This window comes from Puccinia triticina, chromosome 1A (assembly GCF_026914185.1).
Source record: "Puccinia triticina chromosome 1A, complete sequence".
Lineage (NCBI taxonomy): Eukaryota > Fungi > Basidiomycota > Pucciniomycetes > Pucciniales > Pucciniaceae > Puccinia > Puccinia triticina.
The window spans coordinates 3,547,197-3,572,915 of record NC_070558.1 but is presented as its reverse complement, the minus strand read 5'-3'; the positions used below and the strand labels follow the sequence as shown (position 1 = coordinate 3,572,915).

At 46.7% G+C, this 25,719-nt stretch overlaps 6 protein-coding genes across 6 annotated transcripts; all 6 read right to left on the bottom strand.

Annotated features, from left to right (window-relative positions):
* Window positions 1-4,647: 4,647 nt before the first annotated feature.
* PtA15_1A444 (uncharacterized protein) lies at window positions 4,648-6,387 on the bottom strand (the record flags this gene model as incomplete). Its single annotated transcript, XM_053165473.1, has 10 exons — window positions 4,648-4,780; window positions 4,868-4,962; window positions 5,049-5,089; window positions 5,166-5,199; window positions 5,267-5,363; window positions 5,466-5,701; window positions 5,810-5,993; window positions 6,067-6,130; window positions 6,210-6,230; window positions 6,330-6,387. 10 exons carry the CDS (start codon window positions 6,385-6,387, stop codon window positions 4,648-4,650), a joined length of 963 nt encoding a protein of 320 aa, XP_053016661.1.
* Window positions 6,388-7,857: 1,470 nt separating this feature from the next.
* Window positions 7,858-8,601, bottom strand: PtA15_1A443 (uncharacterized protein; the record flags this gene model as incomplete). Its single annotated transcript, XM_053165472.1, has 4 exons — window positions 7,858-7,905; window positions 7,978-8,186; window positions 8,257-8,398; window positions 8,479-8,601. 4 exons carry the CDS (start codon window positions 8,599-8,601, stop codon window positions 7,858-7,860), a joined length of 522 nt encoding a protein of 173 aa, XP_053016660.1.
* A 133-nt stretch (window positions 8,602-8,734) lies between these two features.
* PtA15_1A442 (uncharacterized protein) lies at window positions 8,735-9,869 on the bottom strand (the record flags this gene model as incomplete). The annotated part of the gene is made up of 6 exons (XM_053165471.1): window positions 8,735-8,841; window positions 8,908-8,968; window positions 9,079-9,206; window positions 9,295-9,386; window positions 9,468-9,804; window positions 9,863-9,869. The coding sequence occupies 6 exons, from the start codon at window positions 9,867-9,869 to the stop codon at window positions 8,735-8,737; spliced, it is 732 nt and encodes a 243-aa protein (XP_053016659.1).
* A 6,934-nt stretch (window positions 9,870-16,803) lies between these two features.
* PtA15_1A441 (uncharacterized protein) lies at window positions 16,804-17,372 on the bottom strand (the record flags this gene model as incomplete). The annotated part of the gene is made up of 3 exons (XM_053165470.1): window positions 16,804-16,846; window positions 16,949-17,297; window positions 17,369-17,372. The coding sequence occupies 3 exons, from the start codon at window positions 17,370-17,372 to the stop codon at window positions 16,804-16,806; spliced, it is 396 nt and encodes a 131-aa protein (XP_053016658.1).
* A 178-nt stretch (window positions 17,373-17,550) lies between these two features.
* Window positions 17,551-18,312, bottom strand: PtA15_1A440 (uncharacterized protein; the record flags this gene model as incomplete). The annotated part of the gene is made up of 3 exons (XM_053165469.1): window positions 17,551-17,910; window positions 17,993-18,103; window positions 18,172-18,312. The coding sequence occupies 3 exons, from the start codon at window positions 18,310-18,312 to the stop codon at window positions 17,551-17,553; spliced, it is 612 nt and encodes a 203-aa protein (XP_053016657.1).
* A 3,488-nt stretch (window positions 18,313-21,800) lies between these two features.
* Window positions 21,801-22,280, bottom strand: PtA15_1A439 (uncharacterized protein; the record flags this gene model as incomplete). Its single annotated transcript, XM_053165467.1, has 2 exons — window positions 21,801-21,821; window positions 22,053-22,280. The coding sequence occupies 2 exons, from the start codon at window positions 22,278-22,280 to the stop codon at window positions 21,801-21,803; spliced, it is 249 nt and encodes an 82-aa protein (XP_053016656.1).
* Between the last annotated feature and the right edge of the window lie 3,439 nt (window positions 22,281-25,719).

Here is a 25,719-nt window from a genome sequence, read left to right as displayed (position 1 = left end):
AGCTTACGGTACCTCGGTTTAGGCGTCGATTTATTTCCACCGATCTACCAAATCTCATCAATTGATGTCTTTGTCCCGAAAGCACCGAGCTCATGGGATGAGTTGCTATCGGCGGAACGGCTCTTCAGCTATGGCTCCCCATTTTATGGGTTGTTTTTCAAGGGCTACATCACCAGGAAAAAAAAGTAGTCAGTTGATGACAACTGACATAACACAGCTCTGGTTTCAGCTCCAAAGCTACTCCATCTGCTAGTTCAGGGCTGGCTGGCACACAGCTCAGTGCCCATTTTGGCACAGCTGAAGCCTCTAGCTTGCAATTTTCACAAGCTGCTCCTCAGCTTTGTCCCAGGCAAAGCTGCTCCTCAGCTTTGTCCCAGGCAAAGCTGCTCCTCAGCTTTGTCCCAGGCAAAGCTGCTCCTCAGCTTTGTCCCAGGCAAAGCTGCTGCTCAGCCTTGGCCCAGGCCCAGCTGCCCCTCAGTCTTGGCACAGGACAAGCCACTGCTCAGCCTTTGCCTGAGCAAGAACGGGTGTTGATGAACACACACCCGTCCCCCGGAGGCAAGCCCTCGCCCACGCCCTTTGAAAAGGGCGTGTGGGACCGCACACCCTTGATAAAGGGCGAAAGGGCATGCACACCCCTGTATGGGCGTGCGAGGGCGTGCACGCCCCCACATGGGCGTTCACAGGCGTGCACCATGGCTCGTCGGGAGCTCCTCGGCGGGCAGATGCAAGTATACCTGCTCGCCGAGAGCCCCTCGGCGGGCAGTTACAGATACCACCTCGCCGAGAGCCTCTCGGAGAGCAGGTATACATGCACCTGCTCGCCGAGAGCCTTGCCTGCTCGCCGAGAAGGATAACTCTCGGCGAGCAGGTATACAAACACCTACCCGCCGAGCCTGCTCACCGAGAGCCCCTCGGCGGGCAGGTGCATGTATACCTGCTCGCGCAGAGAAATCCTCGGCGAGCAGGCATACAGATCCCACCTCGCCGAGAGCCTCTCGGCGAGCAGGTATACATACACCTGCCCACCGAGCCTGCTCACCGAGAGCCCCTCGGCGGGCAGGTGCATTTATACCTGCTCGCCGAGAGAAATCCTCGGCGAGCAGGCATACATATCCCACCTCGCCAAGAGCCTCTCGGCGAGCAGGTATACTTGCACCTGCCCGCGGAGAGGCTCTTGGTGAGCAGGCTCGGCGGGCAGGTGCATGTATACCTGCTCGCCGAGAGAAATCCTCGGCGAGCAGGCATACATATCCCCGCTCGCCGAGAGCCTTTCCTGCTTGCCGAGAAGGATAACTCTCGGCGAGCAGGTATACAAACACCTGCCCGCCGAGCCTGCTCGCCAAGAGCCCCTCGGCGGGCAGGTTCAAGTATACCTTCTCGCCAAGAGCCCCTCGGCGGGCAGGTTCAACTATACCTGCTCGCCGAGAGGCTCTTGGCGAGGTGGGATATGTATGCCTGCTTGCCGAGGATTTATCTCGGCGAGCAGGTATAAATGCACCTGCCCGCCGAGGGGCTCTCGGTGAGCAGGCTTGGTGGGCAGGTGTATGTATACCTGCTCGCCGAGAGGAGGTGGGATCTGTATGCCTGCTCGCCGAGGATTTCTCTCGGCGAGCAGGTATAGATGCACCTGCCCGCCGAGGGGCTCTCGGTGAGCAGGCTCGGCGGGCAGGTGTTTGTATACCTGCTCGCCGAGAGTTGTCCTTGTCGGTGAGCAGGGATACATACACCATACCCGCCGAGGGGCTCTCGGCGAGCAGGTATATGTACTTGCGCCTGCCCACCGAGGGGCTCTCGGCGAGCAGGCACGGTGCACGCTTGTGCACGCCTATGTGGGGGCGTGCACGCCCTTGATAAAGGGTGCGCGGTCCCACACGCCCTGTTCAAAGGGCGTGGTCGTGGGCGTGCCCCCGGAGGACAGGTGTGCATTTATCAATGCCTGTTCTTGCTCAGGCAAAGGCTGAGCAGTGGCTTGTCCTGTGCCAAGACTGGAGGCAGCTGTGCCTGGGACGAAGCTGAGGATCAGCTCGTGAAAATTGCACTAGAGGCTGGATAGCCAGCTGGAGCAGGTGTCATGTCAGTTGTCATCTAGTGACTACTGATTTTTCCTGGTGCATGGAAGGTGTAATGAAAGATCAGCCAGGTACTGTCGTCGAATACATCTCGAGTATTGCAGAGGCAAAATTAGTGTGTAGTTCTGGAGCGGTTTCTACCGAAGCAATGGAATTGTCTCCCTCGCAGTACTTCGCCATATTGGGCTCTGTGATACAGACCCGGGTGTCCTCGTATTCGCCCATAAACTCGGAACTCGTTGCGAGTCACGCGGCGCATTGTATGTTTATCGACTCAGATCGAGAAATGGTTGTCAGCGACTATCCCCCGCAATTCGTATACGCATTAGCGGCTAACAGAATTCTCGCATCCGACGAGACGCATTGGATCAAGTGCATCAATCTTCTTGCTGCTGCAGTAAACAAAGGACACGTTCAAATCGGAGACGTCGGAGAAACGGCGACCAGATTGATATTGATACGCGCTATGCAGAAAACCAAGGCAATTCCTTGTAACAGAACCGATTCGATCCCCGATGGATATTCAGTGCGATTGGCAGATTTCCTCGAAACCTTGACCGGCAAAGACCCATATACCGTGGATTTTGGCTGTATCGCGAAAGGCGACAAAGAAAGACTCTTAAAAGAAGGACGGGTATTTTTCAACCACTTTACCCGGATTTCATACACGCCCAGCGCCAGTGACTTCTTGGAGTTTTTGTACCGAGGTGTTGCGGTCCAATGCATGCCTGGTCAACCTGGGTTGGACGAGCTTTTCCCGATTTATCTCGCCCCCAAATCCCAATCTCCAAAACTAGACCTCGAAAACATCACGTTTTGCGGTATTCAAACAAAAAATGTGGCAGGACCCACTGCCTGGGATGAAAGTCATCAATGGTCAAAAAGTCATGCCAAGATTCGAGGCATCAACAACCCTTATCTTGTCCTGTTATTCGACTTGAGAACCTCCTCTCATAAGGCTTCAGAATGGAAAACGCCGTCAGACTCCGATGACATCGGAAGAGTTTCGTACCAGTTTCTTGGTCTGAATGATATTGCTTGTCTTACGTCTGAGATGCGCTTCGCGCTAAAGCAGTTGATTAAGGCGGTACCAAATGACTTGCTGAAACTTTACAATGAACCTAATGTAGACTTGGAAAGTACAAAACAATGGATCAAACAATTGAGCCCAGTTTTCTATCCGAGGGGTCCTGAGCAACGGTACCTCAAGCACTTGTAGCTTCCCAGAAACCACCCAAACCGTCCAAAACCGACTCAGGGGCAAAAAAATGGTCAAGCAGCACCCCACAAAAGGTGTCCAAGCGAACCTGTAAGTCTTACGTTTCATTGAACAGGCTAGTCTGAATGAAGTCCTGATTAGCTTTTATTTCTCAGGACAAATCTCCGATCATTTCAGAGTTCAGCCACCCTCCTTGGCTTTGGACGGCCCTTTCCGTCGACTTCTAGACTTTTGGCAATCACAATGCCCTTCTGTTTTTGTTGAATCCTCTCACTCTTCTCTTGTCATCCGCACTATCCTCTTTTCATCAAACAGTCTTGTTCTTTTCTCACTCACCCTACTCATTTCTTTCATTAGTCCCAACCTATTTTGTTTTCCTCCCTTCAATCCGTTGTATCCACATATTCAAGCTGTTGAGTAGCCGTTTAGCGATAAGGAAAAAGTCTGCAAGTATTCGATGGTAGATACAATAGTCGATCTGAAGTTGTTTTCAATGGTTGCTAAGGGGCAAGCAGTAAGATTGGTGTTCTCTCGAATAGAAAGTTCATTGACTGCAGAAGAAATACAGCACTTCCCAACACCATTTTTGTACGCCTCCCCATCCTCAGTCCTGTGTTGAACCCGGTGTGGCTACAGTCATATTGGGGAGTAAAATTGCACCTCCTACAAATTTGAGTTTCAGAGGTTGAGAGTTAGATCATGGAAATCTTCTCGCTTTCTAGGATCCAGTGCCATCATGATGGTTGAAGTGCCCCGTTCTCGCCAGCTTGAGAGCGAGCAGGTCAAAGCGGCTCCGGTTGGGCCCCGGAAGCCATTTTGCATCCTGTACAGCCATTTGTACAGATGACCGGATGCGTAATGATTTGGTAGCCTAAAAAAAGCTCTCAAATGCATTATGTAAGTGGTCCTAGAAAGCTAGTACGCTATATCAGTTTCCAAATGGATAGACACAGGACTTCATAAGGGAGGATTTCGATGAGCGTGAGCGATGGGATGGGTCACTGGGTTGGGTTTCACTCGCTATCAAAAAATCCCTTGGACCAAAGTTCTCTTTTTTTTCGCAGTGCACCGGAGGAACCATGCTAGAGACCTTGTTACGAAAGGCTTCAAGCATTTTTCCTCAGTGAATCCCAGGAAGGAATGAACATTTTATTTCAAGATCTCGTTCGGAAGCACACAGAAAATTGTAGCTTTCAATCACAGTATGTAAAATGCCGCAATGAAATTCGAATTCAAAATGACCAGGGTGTCCGCTTTCTACACATTTCGAAAAGCTCACGCGGATGTAATTGAAGATCTCCACAAGATGGTTCTGCAAGTTTTACAGCCAAAACCTCCGGAGGATTTTGAAATTATCTAGTTCACCTTGACCTTTTCTTTAACGAGTGCCTCGCAGAAGTTCCAAAATTGCTTTCCAAGGATTCCCTCGGGGTCTTGGGCGAGCCTCGAGGTCTTTGTTACCTTCACGAACGGGCAGAGGTAAGCAGACCTAAAAAAAATACACCGGCAAGTGAGATTGGGCAATATACGTTTATCGCTAACTCACAGCGGAGCTTCCAAGTAAAAAGCCCCTCACCTCAAATCCTTGGTCTCCACTTCCGAGTCTGTAGCGCCGTACAGTAAATTGATGGCTCCATCCTCCGGAGTTAATAAAAGCCAGCTTTTAACCCACTAAAAAAACAAGGTCACACTTCATGAGATCACAACAGTCTATGTCTCTCAAAATTGTATAGGATGACAACGATACGGTAGCTTACATCAAAAACTTTCAAGATGGGGTACTGCTCTACCCATATGCCTATATTCCAATATGCATAAATACGCAATGAATTCAGTCGACACCCATTCAAAATTCACCTCCTATGTCTGCTTACCCGTTACGATGTTAGTATTTACTCCACCGGGATGCTTTGAAGTTTTATTTCAGAAGTGATCAGCATCAAGGTGTTTTGGTAGCGACAAGTTGAGGTCTTACAGCCGATGTACAAATGATTTTTGTGTGGTTGAGCCTTTTTTGCAACTCGTTGGTAAAAAGAATGTTCTTTAAAGCAGACCCAGGGAAGCAGCTCTTGCTAGTCAATTTTTATTTTAGTCAAGGGGAGCTGAGAGTTTTGGCGGGCTTTGATGTCATAACCTGATGAGATGAACTTGCCATTAATTTGCTTAAGCCATACCTATCCATCATTCCGAAACAGTGCTCATTCAAATTTTTTAGCGACGAGAAATCTGGGGTACCCCATACCCAAGAATGGGCATTACTGGAGACATTCACAATTCGTACGTGCGAACCAGGTTCTTGCGACGTCTTTTCAAGCAGATTGAGTAGAGGGATCGTGAATGCAAAGTGACCTGTGGCATTGCAGGCATGGATTTCGATGCCATCTTCGCTCAACTGATATGGGGCAAATGCCTAGATAACCGTCAGCAGAAAAAATAGTCAGAAACACAAAACGATTGTTGCCGCCATGATAATGTACTGGTGGGTTCAGATCAAGAAAGAAAACAAATCAACTCAGACTACTCCAGCATTATTGACCAGAATATCGAGCCTTTTTTCCAGCTTGAGGAACTCTTGAGCTGCCGAATGAGCAGAGTTGAGTGAGGTGATGTCCAACTTTAAAAATTGAGGGTCAGAGTCTGGTACAATCGCCTTGATCTTTTCGATCGCACTTTTAGCTCGAGTGGCGTCTCGACATGCCAGACTTGCGGCCAGAAATCGGCTTGTTAGGTTCCTTTGTAAACGTGTGCTTGAGAATGTTGAGATATTTCGCTTACTAGGTCTTTGCACCGTGGCGAACGAGCTCTAACGCAGTGACGTAGCCTATGCCGCTATTCGCCCCTATGATGAATGGCAAGAGCAAGACAGTCAGTACACTCGACTGGATGTCTCATGGTCAATTTCGGAATGAATTTTTTACCTGTCACAATCGCAACTCGGCCTTTGGTGAACGAGATGATGGCAGACACTCATGAGCATCGTAGCACATACCAGGCGCCCATGTTACTTACGCCAGTCAAGAAAAAAATGTTCAACTCACCATGGAGATCTGGGATCTGATCGGCTGTCCATCGAGGTCGTTCAAAAAGCCCAAACATCCTGATTGCTCCGAGGATTCAGATGGTGTTGAGTGCAAAAGATTCTGTGCAGTAACCCACGGCTCGGAATATCATTTGGTGTCATTTGAAAATCCAACCTACATGCTGCGGCTAACTTAACTAAGTCCCTCCCGAGGGAGGCCAAAGGCCTCCCTCTGGGAGGGACTTAAGCCTTACAGGTGATTTTGGCCTGAGAGGTACATCAACATTCAGGGCCTCTGGGTGGTTCTGTTTTTGTGTAATCACCCTCTACGTTCAGACTTAGAATCATCCGAAGGCTGGGTATATCATACCCTTTTCTGGTGGCTCTTGCTGGTGCCCAATCATACAATGTGGTCAATGTAGAATTGAGAAAACCCCATGACAGCTAAGACAGCTGAGTTTTTGATGTTTTTTTTAAGAGGTGGGGCAGGTAGAAATGTGACATGAAAGTGCATCAAAAATTAGCCAAGATGTATGGCTTTCAGATTATCCAAGAACTTTGGTGGAAACACCGGGGGTTATGGAGCTATAGCAACATTTGTTGGGGAGTTGGTTTTTGGCCGTTGCTCTCAGCCCTAAATCACCGATACCGCATAAGTCCCTCCGGTGGAGGCGCTTCGCGCCTCCAACTTCGGACTTAGTTAAGTTAGATGCTGCGGGGGGTTTCACAATAACTATTACCGGGGAAAGAGTTCGAGCGCTCGCCAATATGGCTATGAGGACCATATTTTAAGCGAGTGCGTCAACCAACTTTTGTGCCCCGCGAAGCGAAAATTCTTTTTCGCGAAAACCCCCTAATCTGTACCACGTGCCCCAGATTTACGATGTCAATAATTTGATAAAGTGGTGTGAATTTGCCGGCATACTACCCAATACTACCTTCCATTTTTTGTCTGCGATATGTAGCAACACTGTCACGAAATTTGGAAATGGCAATGCAACAAAATGAAACTCAAGTAAAGTGAAGATTCTAACAAGATATCGCTTCATTTGAAGCTACATGATGGAGACGTACATGGAGGACCCATAATTGAAGGCCATTCCCGGAAAAATCAGAAACAGATTGAGGGCGAGTGTGCCTCCAAAACCAAAATGTAATGTTAAAAGAAAAAAATGAAAGATCCAAATCAGAGACATAGCCGGACAGGGTAGCAGCGCAAACAAGAACGGCGGATTGCAATTGAAATTTGCAATTTGTATTATGTCCTACCAAACAGCAAAATACGACATGTGCCTAGCTTGACAAAGCCTGCCCCAAGGCGTTTTCCAGCGTCACTAGGTTACATAATTACCCAATGTTGAATGCGCCATGATGATGAATCCATACCGATTTGGTAACCAAGATTTGAATAACTTCAAAGTATTTGGCTCAATTTGCAAGCCAAACTTGGGGGAGAAGAACCTTGTAAATTAGGCTTCAGTCTCAGGCAGGGCCTCTTCATTCAGAAAAATCTACACTGAACAGTTTTTAGACAAGTTGCTATGTAATCACAGAGGCGTATGTGATTCAATGCGGAGCGGTTTCCAAAATTCGCCCTATCAGAACCGAAAAAAGCACCGATTTTCTGGTCAACAGAAACGGGGAAGATAGACGAATTAGATGCATACCTGCAACCAAATGCGATACATTTTCAACTTTCGAGCCCGGTTCAGCAGTAGCCTTCGATCAACGACCAGTTTGATCGGTTCAAACTTGCAGCTCGGTTGCTTCATTTCATTCGGAGCCGACTTGGGCGGGCTTGTCTCGGTGGCTTCAACATGAGAGTTGGGGGGAGAGTCTACTTGTATGTCCTGACAAATGATTTCGGCGAGTTCATCTAAGAAGTATGAAAGGAATCACACGCTGTTAAAATCGATCCATATAGTAAGGTAAATCAGGCCATCTACCCTTGTCAAAAAAGTAAACGCGTGTCCCGTCTCCCCTGACATATAGATTAGCTTCCAGGAATCGAGATCCCTTCATCCTCAATTGTGCGAGATCATAGCGTCCATAATCACGAAACAGTAATTTCCCCCCGGGTTTGAGCATCTACATGAGTAGATTTATTATGTCAGCAAATGATAGCAAATGTTGGTACCTATGCTGGAAAAACAATAATCAATACTAACTTTCCACAAGTTACGAACGGTTTGTGACCACTCCTTAGGGTGTAAAGCGCTGAAGCAGAAAATCATAATAATCACGTCCAACGATTGGGATGTAATCTGCTCGGGTATATCAGACGAGCTCATGTCCCATACGGCTCCTAGACATTTTTTGGGGTCATAGAGAGGGTTTTTCTGTGTTGATCAGCCCGTAAGGAACCAAACTGTTTATGAATCATCAAAGAGCGGATAGTGTTCACGAGGATAGAGCAACCAACCTTCACGAGTTCAACTGCTTTCGCCGAATAATCCAGCGCATAGAGGAATAGCTCTGGGTTCTGATTGGCAGCCAAGATTGGGAAAGCCGTGTTTCCCGGCTAGTATGTACTTAATCGATACAATTAGGTGTTAGTAGAGTTGGGCTTAATTTGTCTATCAATTCAACACATTTACCATATGTCTGAGATCGGAAACTGACCCCACATCCTAGTTCAGCTATTCGGATAGGACCATACTTGGGAGCCAGAAGTTGATGGTTTTTGTGATACGAATGAGAATTTATTTAACAAGTCGCTTATTTGAGCCATCGAAAATGGATAAATTGGCAAGTTGCCAGTGACATACATCTGGTCTAACAGCCTGTTCCAAAATCGGGAACTCGTTCCGCAACCATGCTCGATCTTTAAAAAACGTATCCTTCCGAGTTGCGTAAAACGTTTCCCAAAATTCGGCTGGTGCTTCATTGAACTTGACTATATAATCGTGTAATTCAATGATTTTTCAGTTTACGTCTCTGTCCAACAGAAAAGGAACAAGCCTTTGTTTAATGAAAATGCACACCTTTCATATCATGTGGGACTGGATTAGCTGCTTGCTTCATGGTGGCATCCTCCGCAAATTTTTGTTGTTCCTCGTTCCATTCGACGTTATCCCTAGATTATTTTGTTGGCCTGATTAGTACATCGTTTCAGTCAAGTGATGTGAAAATGGGAAATTTCAAACAGCAAACCGACCAGGCGTTGAACTCCCACGGGTCGGCATTATCATCTTTCCATTGGCGTCTCCCAATTTTCGATGTTGGATTAGGGACAAAGTCCGCGGATGGATCGGCGGGGGTATCAGACGCTTTGGGTAAGGGAGCCTTGAATGCTATTGCGCTCGCATCGTGGTCTTCGTCAGCGGGATCGATCTTGCCTCGGGGGAGGGTGAATGGCTTAGCATGCTTCATTAGACCGGTAAGCGATACGTTGAGGGTGATGATATTATTCGTCCGGTTTCTGAATGCCAATAACTGGGCCAGGATGGTCTGATCACCTCCAGAAGGTTGTGCCGTGGTTGGGGTCGCAGAAACTTGAAAGCGGCGAGACGGGGATTCGAACCCTCGCAGTACCTCAAAAGCTATATAAACCCTGCATCGTGTGCCCCACTATCTTTGTGCTCGGGCAAGTGATTAATCCAGTGAAGTGTATACTGAGGATAATCAAATTGCTGGTTGCAAACTATTACCAAATGCTTCCATCACCCTGCGGGGTTGTTGGGGAATTTCTGAGCCCCCAGGGGTTAAATTTTTTTGGTCTCTCTACAGCTCAACCTGTCAAAGACTCCCATTGGCTACTACTCATTGTACTGCTTCATTTTTGGAAGTGAAATTGGGCCTCACACTGTGAATCTGTGCAAGCATTTGCACTTTTTGGGTTAAGTTGACAATTTTGGGGAACTTAACCTGGCCAGCAATCACATTGGTCTGGGCTAACCCTCAACAAACCTCAGGCTTGCTAAATTTAGCTAGCCAAACCTGAGATTTAGCCTCAGGCTAGGGCATTTCTGACATCTATTAGCCTGAAGCTGAACCAACAAATGTTTCTGCCCACTCAAAATACCTTGGTCAGCTAACCTACCCGCAAACCTGGGCTTACTTGACCTGGACATTAAGTGAACAGATGCAAATGATCTAGCATCTTTGTGAAAATAAAGAAACACACCTACCTAAAGTGCTAGTGACATGGAAAGAAATTGAGATAAAATGATAGCATCTGCTTGAGAAAAAAGACATTATTGGGGTAGATACTGTTGTTTTGTTTTCTTCTCTGCTTCTGCCTCAAACCACATGTCTAGCACATATCACATCTTGTGTTGTCGTTGTCAAGACTCAGGGCTTGCCCAAAACCAAGCAAAGCGCAAGGAAAGAAACCCTAACCCCGCAAGGGGGAGTGGTGAGTCCGCGCATTCTCTAGGCCCATGCATATGCATGTGGCTCCCAGACAGGAGGAGTAAGCAAGAGCTGAAACCCTGTTCCTCTTCTATTAGCCACGTCGACATCAGACGAAGTGCCCAAGCAACCCAAGCCGGCCCAAATACCTTCAAGCTAAGTAGGAGAGCTGGGAACGTCATAGCTAGGACTGCGATGCTGACAGGATTCGTTTCCTGAATACAGCACGCCAAAATCCGACGCCCTTCTAAAACCATCGGGTCTCAGCCTCAGCGAAAGGATCACCAACCCATTGAGAGAAGGTGAGTCCTGAGCTGCAGTGCCTTATAAACAGCACATAGATGCTAACTGCAGGATTTTATACTCCGCAGACACAAGCAGTGCGCAAAGCCTTGCAGCTTGGTTAGGCAAGTGTTAAGCGCTCCACCTACCAAGTCAAAGTAAGAGAACTTTTCTCTACTCTAGTAGCTCCTTAGCTGGAAGCCTTAGCACTGACGACAAGCGCAGTTGCCTCTCCTAGACGTCATCCGTCCTCATCGCATCTGTGCGACTCCAGCTGCTTAGCAGTCAAAACCTTTTCTATTTCTTTATCTTATTGCGCTACCAGAGTCGGCTAGCAATCCGCTCTTAGGTAACAGATTGTTTTCTTTATTTCTCTCGTCTCTGTGATTGACAGATAGACCAATCTCTTATGCGCAATAAATTTCTCTTAGTATTGTGAAATCTTTTAGTTGTCACCTGGAGCTGCAGATGTGGAAGGCTATTCCTCATCCTTCCACAAACTTCCACGCTGTGTTCTGCGGCTCCAGGTGAGTTTCTTTCTCTCTCTTGTTTTTCTCATTTTCCTCTTTCCTTTGTTTTGCTGATGCAATGACACTCATCCTTCCACAAAATCCCTAAATGTGTTCTGCTGCTCCAGGCGTTCATCACAAGAGAAACTTGGGGAATAAGTTTGTGTCAAGCAGAAAACAGAACAATGCTATCTCCGATTTCCAATTGCCAAGGAACTTGTCAAGTTGATCTTGAGTTGTCAAAGACTCACTTGTTGTCTTCTTGCATGCAGGTAGAATTTCATGAAGGGGTATACCACTGTATACCATCTCCCTGGCGGCTGGCCCCACAGTTGGGGCAGAGAGGATTGAAGATCCTGTGAGTAAAAAATAGATGTTACTTCAGCATGCAATGAACTGATGCCAATTGATTTATCAAGGAGCTACATCTAAGCTATAGGGAGACTCAAAGGGATTGGCTGCTTGGCAGAGAGGCATGCCGCTGTGGTATGCTTTATGTTTACCCATCTAGCCCATTTCAAAATTTCCTTTTTTCTCATGTGTACACTCATAAATCACCCAATACAGTGGCACCACTGGATTCTACAACCAAAACTACACATGACACCATGGACAACACACCTTACACCCCTCTGGATCAGAAGCTACAACCCCTTCAAGACACAATCACACCATGGACGTTTGCTCAGCACCTGTTTGCAAGTGCCTTCGCACAATTCATGCCGACATTTGGTCCAATGCTGGTTAGATACTGGTTCAAAGTTGGTTTGATGTTGGTCTGATCTTGGTTCAAAGAATGGTTAATGTCAGGTGCAATCTAACCGGATGCTAACTGGAATTATATGAGATGTATTGTGGAAGGTACATGTAGAACATACACCATTCCTATACTACAACTAAGCCCAACCATGATCAGGTGGACTGAATCCACGATGTTGACCAAATATATGGATGTTTTGACCTGATTTTTTACCTCTGTGTATACCCATACCCTGTAGATTGCTCTGATGCATGTTTTTAATTTTTTTGGTCAGCCTAAATGCACTCCAAAAAAATCCCAAAAGCACTCCAAAAATGAGTGTATGGAGTGTGCACTTCAACAATTGTTGGAGTACAAAGTGGAATACTCCAAGTTGGCTAGAGTGCAGAACCGGGGACTCAGTCTTTCGAGTGCACCATGAAGAACTCCAGTGGCCGGCAAATGTAATGAGTGCCCGTGAGTCTCACTCCATAAGATTGGAGTGCATATCCCCAGTCCATTCATGATATTTCTCCGCCCCAAAAGGGGAGTGCAGAGCTGGAGTACATACACTTGAACCCCAGTCAAGCAGGGTATACATACTACACACCCTGTCTGGCCATCCCGTGGGCTATGTACACACCCCACTGGATGCCAGCTGACACCTCTTGATCACAGGTACACCACGGGTGCAAAAAAAGGATCTCAATTTGAGTGGATCCACATAATCCACATCTCCTCTTGATGACTGGTCCGTGCCAGTCATCGGGGGAAATACTCCTCTTAATGACCTTACACACCGGTCATTGAGAGGTGTGATTCCCCCAAATGACCGGTACAGACCGCTCATTGATGGGACTCACCACCTCTCGATGATCGGTCTGTACCGGTCATCGAGGGGACTCACACCTCTCGATGACCGGTCTGTACCGGTCATCAAGAGGTGGAAGTCCCCTTGATGACCAGTCAGTGCCGGTCATCGAGGGGAGGTGTTACTCCTCTCGATGACCGGTCTGTACCGGTCATTGAGAGGTGGAAGTCCCCTCGATGACTGGTAGGTTCCGCTCATCGAGAGGTGGAAGTCCCCTCGATGACCGGTCTGTACCGTTCATCGAGAGGAGTAATTCCCCCCGATGACCGGTCTGTACGGGTCATCAAGTGGAGTACATCTCCCCTCAATGACCGGTCTGTACCGGTCATCGAGAGGAATAACAGCTCCGCTGACCGGTACAGACCGGTCATCAGGAGGAGGTGTTACTCCTCTCTCCCCTTGATGACCGATCTGTCCAGGTCATCGAGAGGAGTAAAACCTCCCCTCAATGACCAGTCTGTGCCGGTCATCGAGGGGACTTCCACCTCTCGATGACCAGTACAGACCGGTCATCGAGAGGAGTAACACCTCCCCTCAATGACCGGCACTGGCTGGTCATCAAGGCGACTTCCACCTCTTGATGACCGGTAAAGACCGGTCATCAAGGGGAGGTGTGCAACTCCTGCGTGTCACACCAACGTACGCCCGTACGTTTGTGTGACAACGGGGATCACCGGGGGGCACTACGCATCTCAGAACACTCCAATCAATGGCCAACCACTGGGTGGAGTACACACTCTGCTCGATGAATGGCAATCAAGCGGAGTATGTATCCCACCCAATGACAGGCCATCAACTGGGGTGTGTACTCCACAAATGATGACCAGCCATTGAGTCCTGCGCAGGCCACTCAATGACCAGCCATCGAGCGGCATACTGGGGTTTAATGCCACTCAATGGCTATCAAGTGGAGTACATGTGTACCCCACTCAATGACCAAGTGCTCCCCCCTCAATGACCGGTACAGACTGGTCATTGAGACCAATTCAACTCAGAAGATTCAAAACCAAAAGAAGCCAAAAATTTAATTCAAAAATGAATTCAATCACTCTATTTTTAAAATAGAAATAAGTATGAAGAGGAAAAAAACAGTAACACAACTTGGGAAGACAGAAATTACCAAATTCCAGACCAATCAACAGCAGTTTAGAATCAAATATTTGGATCAATGTTGATTGTAAATCAGAATGTTACTTTTTTATTTATTTAAAAATCTTTCTTGAAACAGGGAGACAAAAATGGTGCAGTAAACCAGAAAAAATGTGAACAAAATGTGATCCTTCCAGAAAGACAGTTCTTTTATAAACTTGGCATCTAATTCACTACACAACAACTTAAGGATTCCAAATTTAGGCCTTCAGTATCTTGAAAATCGTGAATTCTCATTCTGAATTGAATTGATCCACATTCTCCTTCAGAAATCTCCATGTGCAGTGGAAGTTGGAATTCAGGGTGATTCAACATGCCCCAATTCACTCGTGCATGGCTTGCCCTTAAATCCCTACCAAAAAAAAGAAAATTTGGAAAATTTACTTCAGGGAGCCATTTACAGAGCACAAATACAATTCGCAACTATATTCCAAGGTGGCTACGCCACCAGTTTCCAAGGGTGTAATTTTATACAATTTCATTTCAACGATCAGCCAGCCAATGGTACAGCCACTCCACCTCATATCCAAGGCTGATTTCTGCCAATAAATTAGAAGAGGAATCTCACATCCCAGATAATTTCAAATGGGTTGAATTGGGGATTGGAAATACACAAATTCACAAATTCTACATCATTCTCAAATAACTACTCTTTGGAACTTAACTATTGAAATTTTTCAAATGGTCTGCTTCAATTTGAACATGGGCTCAGCCACTACCAGCCAGATAATAAAAGATACTATCTTGAAACATCATCACCATTCAACAACCCCATTCCGCCAGACACAATCAAAGGAAAAATTGGAATTTGAAATCAACTTGCACGTAAACTCCCTCTTCTACCTAACATATAAATCAATCACAACCAGATTTTTGAGTCTTAGATAAATTATTTCCTCAAATCCAAGTGAACATCATGACTTATACGGTTCTTCTTCTTATAGGTTTTCAGAGACAAGTCATGCCCTATGTTGATTCAAACCTTGAAAATCTCAAAAATGCTGAACTAGATCACTTCTGGCAGGTTGCTTTTTGAAAATGAATCACAGCTTGTTTCCTTGCATGGATTTTGGTGCCAAGTTTTCAGTCGCCTTATTATCATCCTTGAAACATTTTGCCCAATTAGATCTAAGCCTTGTGATATTTTTGCTATGATCTGTTCACGTAACAGCTGACCTTGAAGAATCAGACCTTCACCTTGCAAGCAAAAAATATCATGGGGATACCTTGTTAACCAAGGTGATCTTTTGTTCTTCTTGAATTCCCTTGAGTAATAAAGCATGCTGAATGTTTGCAACCTGATGGTAATCTTTTTGCTTGCACCTCTTTTGTTTGTTCTTTCTACCAAGCTCCTGAAAAAACGTGCAATCTTTGGTGTTGTTTTGGAAAGGCTCCTTCACATGTTCAATTTCTCAAGGTTTGGATTTTGGCCAAAGAAAACTACAGTTGAGGCTCTTGAAATTCTTGCAGAGCTGATTGCTTGCAGGCCATTGACTCAATATTTCAAGCAGACCCAATATAGCATCTGCCGGTGGGAAAACTGGCATGGAAAATCATGTGAATTCAATTGATAGCAAATATTTCAAAAAACTACTCCGCACATCATTCGTGAAACAATCAAAGATATGATGATTCAATATAAAAGCAGCCCAGAGAGAAACAGAAGTTTGAGTAAGAATAACATGATAAGATTGAAATTGATAGCCAAGATTATCCACTTAACATGTCAAGCAGAACCAACCTGGGGAATGCATACTGGAAAACTGAAATGGAGAGTAATGAAGATTTAGTCCAAAAGAACTGTTAGAGAGGAATTTAATTTTAGATAAGACACACCAAAAATTCACTGTTAAATATTTAACTAGAGGCCAAGGCGGCTACGCCGCTGCAGGGGAAACAGCCTCACATCAAAACCTACCCCAAACAGTTTCTTCAACAAAAGGCTGGTACCCTGAGAAAATTATGTGCCTTCAGACTGCAGTTCCAGGATTCAACTCAAATAATTGTGGCCTCCAAAACCTCACTTTCCATTTTTATGTCAAGAATGTTGCCTCAGTCAGCAATACTGGATTCCTGAACTTTGATTAATTGCACAATATGATCCTTGTAAGATAATTTAAACCACACTTCTCATCTCAATTGAATTCAATTTCATGCTTTGGATTACAGAAATCCACACAAAACTTCAGAGACAGATCAACACAAAATGTCAGAGACCAAATCAAAGTATCTTCATCACTTGTAAATTAGTAAGTTTTGTAAAAGCGTGCAGCCTGAGAGTATCTTATTGGAGACGAGTGCGTGGGGCTTGGCGGCGCGGCGGGCCTGGTCGACCCGGCACATGGTGTTGCGGCGACGGACAGTAATCCCATTAGATAACCCATTCCTGTTCGCTGAGGACGTGGATTTCTCTGAGGATGAGGTTATCCATATTGTTTGAGAAGCCACCGTAGTCTGGCGAGCGTCTTGCGGGGACAAGGGGTCCCTATGAGACCCTCTGTTCAAGAGGCTAATTAGTTAAGCTAGCATGAGTTCGGTATTTGGATACATATTATCTGCTTGAGCGTGCGATGATTGATGATTGGTTAAGTCACCAAAGATGAGTGACTGTAAGGAGCAAACCATCAGCCAATCTATTGAGAAAGCGAGGAAACAGCCACCGTCGAAATCAGTCAGCGAAACAGTGCACTAAGGCTTCTGGTATGCGTTCAGTTGATAGGAGAGTATCTACACACTCTTCTGGGACACCCAGCTGGAATATCAAACAATCTCCAACCCATTGTTGGGTCTGGACAACTTCAGGCAGTTCGTGCAAAAGGTCAATCGCTGCCTCCACCCCGTTGTCTCCTAGTTCACCGCGTTTGGCCAGAAATTCCGAGTATGCTTGTTGATTAAACCTTAGAATGCCAAGCAATTCTTCGCTGGCAATCGCCACATGTTCTCCCGATGCTGAACAAAAAACATCTCGAGCTTCGACTTCAATCCTTTGAACCAGTGATCCCGTTCCCCAATCGTGAAAGCACACGATTCCACTACCTTTGAAACACAACAGCGCTCCCCCAAACGGACTTCCATGGGATAGCCCTTCGTGATAAGATCAATATTGTAAGTTGTGGAAAACCTTCAATTTCAGGGCAGTTTCTCTGAAATCATACGCATTTGAATCTGCTGCCCAAGCGAAGCTGATACCGGTGCCAAATGACTTGTTTCGCCTCGCTAGAGCTGTATAGATGGTATACTCGCCATCTCCACATACCGTCACAAATCGGCCATTCGGCGAAAAAAAAGGGCAAGTCAGTGGTTGGGACGGGGGGAACGGGGGAATAGGGAGGACGGACTATTTGTAGACCATCATGACGGCGAGGAGGAAGCAGAGCTGGGAGAAGAACAGGCCGTCGACGTAGTGGGTGATGGCCGAGCAGATGGTGAGACTGAAGCCGTAGATGAGCACGAGGCCAACAACGAAGAAGCCGAGGCCGAAGAGGATGTCGCCGATCGGCCAGCGGTCATCGAGGGTGCGGACGACGAGCAAGACCTGGTGGATCACGTAGATGGCTACGCAGGCCCCGTTGAAGATGTACATGATGATCCACAGCGCCGTTGGCTGGGAGGGCGAGAAGGAGGCCAGCGAGTTGAACCTCGCTATCCCGCCAAAAAACGTCGGACTGAACACCGCCAAACAGCTCCCTCGTAGCGACTGTCTCATCCATTCACAGATTCAAGGTCAAACTGTCAGTCTCGTGCTTTGGCTGCTCTCTCTCTATTGGGAGACCACTGACCCATAAGCTTAGGGGTGTGCCGTCTTCGGCAAATTGGAAGCCAAAGAAACCGTTGACTGGCAGACACCAGAAGGTAGCCGAGAGCATGCCGGTCTCGAATGCGGGAAAATACTGGGGGAAAACAAGGTCAGTTATTTTTTTGCCACGGGTTTGGGTGAAAGCGGGGGGAGGAGACGAACGGGGTAGATTTTAGAGCTAGAGGGAATGAGTCCGCTGTCGAGGAAGAAGGAGGAGAGGGTGACGACGGCATAGAAGTAGAAGAAGTGGACGATTTGTTTCCGGCCGACGGCGGTATATTTGGAGCGGATGTGGAGGATCATAGGTGGTCTTGAGGGCTCGCTGCGAGGGCCGAGGTGAGGCTGGAAGGGTCTGGCCGGCTCGGGGGAAATGAGCAAAGGGTTAGACGGTATTGATTGGGTTGCACGTATGTCAATGGGGAGGGCGTGTTTGAGTGGTCGGAGCCGCGAACTTAATCAGCCCCTGCCTTCTGAGTTGGCAGGCGGGCGCCCCTCGCGCGAAGCGCGAGCCTCCGAAGGAGGGACTTGGGAGTAAGCGGGGAATATTGGCGTGAACGCTGAGTACCGCCTCAACCCATTTGGCTGGTGTCAAACTTTGACACCACACCACCACGGCATCCTGTGCACCAAATGGGCCGCCCAGGAGTCAAATGAGAGCCCTGCATATGGCCTTCAAATGTACATAGACCATTTTATTTTAGCACACGCGGTCTTGAAGCTACAAAGCTTGTAACATCATGTCTCCAAGATTTTTGGATTGATCATACATACGTACATATGCGGGAAGTACATGTGCGCTGAATACACATGCCAAAGTGCATATTATCAAAAGACTAGATTTGAAACCTTCTGAGTTTACATCACCGAACATCACCACTTTATCAGTCCCTCTGCTCCGTGTAACACGGCCAGTTCCAAGTTGCTCCTTCACCTTGCCTCTTTTGTGGTTTTTCCATCCAACACTCTTCCAAACAAGATGCCTTCACAAGATGTGGCTTGAGACACCATGCCTGGCACAACTCTCTCAGATGAACAAAAACTTATTGAAGTTTGTGACCACCTAACAAAATTGCAGATGTCCCCGAAAGAATTTATCACAGGCCTACTCAAAACAAAACACGCTACTTTCATATACCGTCGACGTACCTGGGGAACATATGGTGCTCCATCAACAGTTGAATTGGTTGCAGAAATAGCCAAAATCTTTCATAAGAAAGACTCTGATTGTGAGGGTTGGAAGAAACTTATTCAGGTAGAGGTCCGCACAACTCTCAAATTAGATGCTACTTCATTTGGAAAGCATAATTACTAATGCAAACCACAGGCTATAAAACTGTGTCGCTTGGAACTCACTAGGGACACTGCGGGATCTTTCCAAAGCTCACACTCAGTGACCCATGACTTTTTTGGACCCGAGGCTAAGAAGGCACAAATGCAAAAATTGACAACGGTCGACACCCCTATGCTCTACAACATCATCCAAGGCATTTTGTCACCCGACCAAGAAGATAAGAATGGCAAGCCTGCTAACAAACCCGGGCCTCCTCCTAAAAAGAAGATTTGCAAAGAAAAGACCACAGGCATTGCGACTGCAAAGACCACAGACAACGCGACTAAAAAGACTCCAGCCAGCGCAACTAAGAAGACTCCAGACAACACATCTAATAAGACTACAGAAAAAGAGACTCAAGACATTGTAGCTCCAGCTGACAAGACTTCAAATCAGGATTTCGTGGAGGCTGGGTTAGCAGAGTATAGTGGATTTGAGTACTTGCCACCCAATACAAGTCCACAAGGGAAAGAGCTACAACATAGTCATGTAAGCACTCTTGTCTGTTGCCCGTCATCGTTAGAATCTTGTGATGAATCCAGTTTACTCACGAGTAATCAAATCAGATTGCCTCGGTCATCTGTTCTATGGTGAAGTTTACCCTCAATCGGCGCTATAATGGCCTCCAACTCGAGAATTGTATTTGGTTCTATGCATGTGGTGTATCGGAGACAGTCAACGAGTACTTACACTACATGGGATTGACATCCCACCGAAAAACGGCCATTGAAGCATTAAAATCACTTTCTAGCAAGGCAATGGATTGGGTAGAAAATTCAATGGCCTTATCCAACAGTTTGGCTCCCATCTTGTGTATTGACAACTTGGACATGGAAGAACGGATCCAAATTGCAAGTGTTGGAAAGCAAACCCGTACATTCCATGGGACATGGGGGTACCTCCACATCCCCGATGATGATCTCTTAAAGTCTCTGAACCCTGACAAACTCACCCTAGACACATTTCATCACGCACTCCAAAACGTCGCCTCCTTGGATATCAACCCCCAGATGTTTCTGCCAACATCTTCCCCAGCTGACGACTACACGCATGTGTGGAAAAGCCAAATTGCTCAGGTTATGCATAAGTATGTGGCAACCCCGTCTGACAAAAGGTCTATGCTACCTTTAAACCCCCCATCTATCGAGCCAATCAGCCCTAAAAATCCCAACATACAAATGCTGAGACTCATGGACGAATCCAATAACTCAGCCAAAGGGATTGGACAAGTTATGGAGGCCCTCCAACGACAATCTGGCCTTGAACCCAAAGAGTTCTTTGGTCGATTGCAACTCATGGACGCCGACCTTGGGACATGTCAAATATTCAACGCAATCAGGATGCTTCGTATCCCAAGTGAGCACTGTGAACATAGCCTGAACAACATTTCAATGTCGCTGGGTGCTGCTCATACGTTATGGAATATAGCTCACACAATCCTTACTCATCATTTTGGCAACTCAAATGCCATGGACGACTTGGGCGTGTGGCATTATCTTGAGGCTCTGGGGATTCCCCCTGAGAAAGTGATCCAAAAGAAGGATTTTACAAAGATGCTCAACTACATGGAGCAAGTTCACGAAGCCACTATTTGGTACTGTCTTAGGTTAGTCATTATTTCTGTGCATTTAACGTTGGGTCTTCCTGGTGCTCAGTTTATTTTGGACAGGGAGGTCATGGGTAAGCACGACGAAGTGATCAATGAAGAACTGTCTGTGATTCCCACCGCCAAATGGAACGAAGTGGTCGAACAATGTTATCTTCGTTTTTGTACGCATGACGCACGCCGCCGGGCAAAATCATCCCCCCAGCTATTCAACCTCCTAAATCGGATGCGAGACTTCTCCACCGTGATTGAGGCGAGACGATCAATGAAAGCCGGAGATGTTGGCCGCCTGATCAACATATGGAAGATGTGGTCATTGATGACCCAATCGCTTCCAGGTCTTACACACTACTCGGCATATCTCCCCAAACTCATATTGCTAGTCACAGTGATTTTGCCTCCCTGAATGGCCAAATTGATTCGGCAAACCTTACTGGTATCACCTCGCGGACGGGAAGACCACTTTGTTGCCAAGGATTTCCTTCTAGAATCTCACAACTATTCATCTACACCTGTGGTGGCGCAGGCACCCAAATCGAGCGGTTAAAAACATTGATATCATCAAACATCCCATTGGTGTGTACCCCATACACATATCCCATATAAGCTACAATGAGTCATTTTGTCTGACTAATCTAGGATCTGTTTCAACGAACATAGCTGAAGTCAATGTTTGACTCTTTGCGGATTGATAGTGGGGCCAAGCATATTCAACAGAGCCACAAGATTGTGCTCACATTGTGTACCCTAGAAACGTTCAACCAAATGGCCACCTCCAAGGACATCTTAAACTCAAACCCTGTTGAAATATTGACATGTAAGGTCAAATTGCAGGTAGACACGTATTTGGACGGCTTAAAAATACTTCAAGCCGAACTGAAGAATAATGAGAGTGAATTACATAGATTTACTATGCATCTACCCTTTGACGAACAAGTGCCTGAACCGGAAAGTGAATTAGATGATGATGATGTGAACATGGAAGATAATTGCAGCATTGGGACTGATAGCCCCAATGCTGATTTACACAACGCCAACGACCCCCCAGCCACCCTCTCCAAATGAATTCACCCGCAATATTTATCGGCCCCGATGGATGCTTTCAACCCCTCGTCTCTCGGCCTCTTCCCCCGCTAACTTGACAAGCATTGACATATGCAACGCCTGCTCCGCCTTCCAAGCCTCTTCTCCACGTTTGTGTTCTTGCTCGGCACGTTTGCGGTTGTCCTCAATTTCTTTGGTGATCCGTTCGGCCTCCAGTTCTCTCGCTCGTTTTTCCTCCTCCTCTACCCTTTTAGCTTCTGCCACCCTCTCCTCCTCGTAACGCAATTCCATCTCCTGTTGAGTCTCAGTCGCCATCACCTCCTTCGCAAATCTGTCAATGATTTTCTGGAGAGCCTCGAGTTGGCCTGTGATTGTCTGCCCTCCTATCGTCTTCCTCAGGATCGCGACTGAACCAATCAAACCGAACCGATCCACAATTGCTTGCAACTCCACCTCGCCAAACAGGTCTTCGGGTCCAAAAAGTGAGGGGTTGGGGTATATGTGCTTGAATAAAATAGCAAAGGTTGATCGGAGTTCATCGGTTAACTTTGCAGTCAGCGAAGCCGACAGCTTGATGCGTTTGGCGTCGCCAGCGTCTTCGCCGGGATGGGTCCTCTTGTTGTTTTTTCTCTTCTTGATATTTTGTCCCGGCCAATTGGTTGTCATAAATTCATCCATGTTTTCTGCCGTCATGTTCTTCATATTGTTCATCATTCCACACGCTGCCTCGGGCATGCAATTAGAGCAATCACATGTTGGAAATAAGCTCGTTCCTTCGCGCGCCTTCTCCCTGATGTAAGATGGGTCCTCAAGCGACAAAGGGACGTACCCAAGCCTAAGAAAGATCAGAGTAAAAACCGGAATCAATAATACATCCTCATGAATCCCACCTCCCATAAAAGAGAAGACTGACGCATTATCAATTGCGAAAACAGTTCGTAGACAACATGGCGTAACAGCCAGTGCATCCATGCGATCGTTATCTGTCTGACGGATAGTTGAATTGAAGGCGGACACCAAATTTTTACCACCTTTCCGAGTCTTCTCAACAAAGATGATTGCAAGACCCCGGCGACCATCTTGCCCGCATCTTCCGATCATTTGACAGATAGCCGAAGGCTCGGCACGACCCATTTGAATCACGCATCGGACTCTGGACCAGTTTTGTCCCATGCCTAAGGCCATCGTACAGGAAATGATTGGGAATGAATTATCCGAAAAGTCTTCAACCAACCGGACCTTATCCTTTTGACCAGTGCACAAGTGAAACCGTCGGACCAGGCTTGAATTCGGCCGCAGTGAACTACCAGGGGTCCCACGAGCAACGTCCAGCGCTGTCATAACATGTAAAGTCCGATTACGAGTGGAACTATATATTAGGGTTGGTACAATGGATGCATCGGGCACGTCTGCTTGAGATGGGAAGTACTCTGACAGCACGGTGCTTTTTTCCATGGACGATGTGATTGGTACCCGGATAATGCGCAACTCTGGGCGGGTAAGCTCTCCTCTCACCATTGAGACGTTGTGGTCTTCAAGTTTGAGGCTCTTCTTGATTCCTTTGATCGCGATCGGCCGGCAAGTAGCTGACATCAGTAGAATAGGCTTGTTGTTTCGGGTGAGCAGTCGACCACCCGTTTTCCCATAACAAGGTCTGAATATCGCCAGATCCTCAATTCGACCCAGCGCCATCACCTTGTCCTTCCCACTGCTAGATTCAACAAGGCCCCACTGATGTATAATGTGAGCTTCGTCGACAACTACCAAAGCGAGACGATTCTGAAAATTTGGACAGAAGTAGACTTGGTCCCAAAGCTTGCTATTCAGGAATATTTCAGGGCTGAGATAAACAAAATTGTAGACCCTGTTCGGAATGTTGTTGGCCTCGCCCGTGTTGAAAGTGTGTTTGGTTAAATTGATTGCGGTAAATCCTGATTTTATCTTTTCCAGCACCTGGTTGTCCCCTAACGCGTCGAGAGGATTCAAAACTAAGATGACACCTTGTGCCGTTTTTGGTAGAAGACTGTAGTATATCTCGGGGATTCTAGACTTCCCAAAACCGGTGCCGGCAAGTAGGAAAGTGTTTTTACCGCGTGCTAGATGAAATACCGCTTCAATTTGTAAGTCCTTTGCCGGTTGGCCGTATCGTTCGAGAGCAGTTTGACCGATGGCCGACTTCAAGCCTTCATCCTTTTTGTCGGAAATCTTCTTCAGCAGTTTGATACGTATACCAGAACCTATTGGGTTGGAAATGGCTGGAGCAGCCAGATGACGGGGCATATCAGGAGCTAGCTTCGAGTCAAGAGATCAAGTGGTGGAGCAAAGTAATATCTGAAGGGACTATTTGTGATACTTGGTCGCTGGCCTATGGTCAAGGGAAGAAATCTCCAAACAAACACTTACCCGTGTAAAATATCTCCTTTACTCGTGCGCGGGTGATTTCATGGCCAAATAACCTTGTACTGGAGGCTGTTATTTGGTTATCATGGCCCAGTAATGACTGAATTGCAATGATGATGTACAGTAATGGTGGCTTCTATGCTATGTGTTTGTCACGTTACAGGAAGGATACAGAAAATTTATTGGTTAATGTGGTGTACAAGAGTGAAAAAAAAACTACGGTTTGAGATTTGGAAAGGAGCTCATCGTGTTTTTTGAAGGCATGTCTAGCGGTGCTCTGGGGGGGCGGATGGATGATGAATAGATGGATGGCTGCGCAAGAAGCCGGGCTACAAGGCCGTACCACTCATGACCTCATACAAAGAAAGAGTGATGTGCAATAATAAATTTAAGGGAAAATGGGGGTTGGCCGGGCCCCCAGTCTGTCAGCTCTCACGCTAGAATTCGCCGCTTGGGGGCAAGCCTCTCTGTGAGACAGAGACCCTGCGGGGCTCTCCTCCAGAGAGGCTGGGTTAAGCTCGCCTCACCCCCGTCCGCTGCTGCATTTGCGCAGTCCGGCGGGGGATATTCGTGGGCCCCCCTTGTGCTTTAGGGCTGGGGGTCTTCCTCCCAATGCTTTTTAACCCTGCTAGACAGGGATGGGCCTTGGGCCACGGTGCGTCAGCTTGCTGCGCTAGGTGGCTGGGTGCGGGCGCTTTTGGGTTTTGTTGTGCAGACTCTGTTGTCTGGTTTGGTGCAAAACCTCGGCCTTTTGTCAGGCTTTTTTGTATGAGGGAAAACCTCTGATTTTTTTTTTGTATTTTAGCTTATTGTAGGGGAAACCCTTGAATTTTTTTTCTACAAATCTGAGACTTTAATATACTTGGATACATCCAAATGTTTCAAATTTACTACCAAATCTTTGTGTTCAGACTTGAATTTATTTTATAAAACAGATTCATCAGGAATTTTGCTGAAGAGTTTTTTATCAGAATCCTCTTTTCCAAGATCATATATCAAGTTGATCTACATGCTTGATGTATTTCTTATGGAATTAGGGAACAAACCGCTGTGCTGTGCTCCCAATCAGGAAATGATCACCGGCACCCCATACACCACCTTTACCAGGCTCAGCACCATCAGCGGGTAGATATCCAAACACCAGGTCTGTATCACCGGGGACCAACACCCTCAAATGAAACAACGCAACACAACTTTGTTTTAATTCCAAACCAAGTGCCACACAACAAACACAATGGAACCACATAAACAATTAACCAAAATCTATGCTCCACCGCATCAAGCAAGCCTTGAAATGCCATCCTTGATAATGTCCAAATTCACAACATTC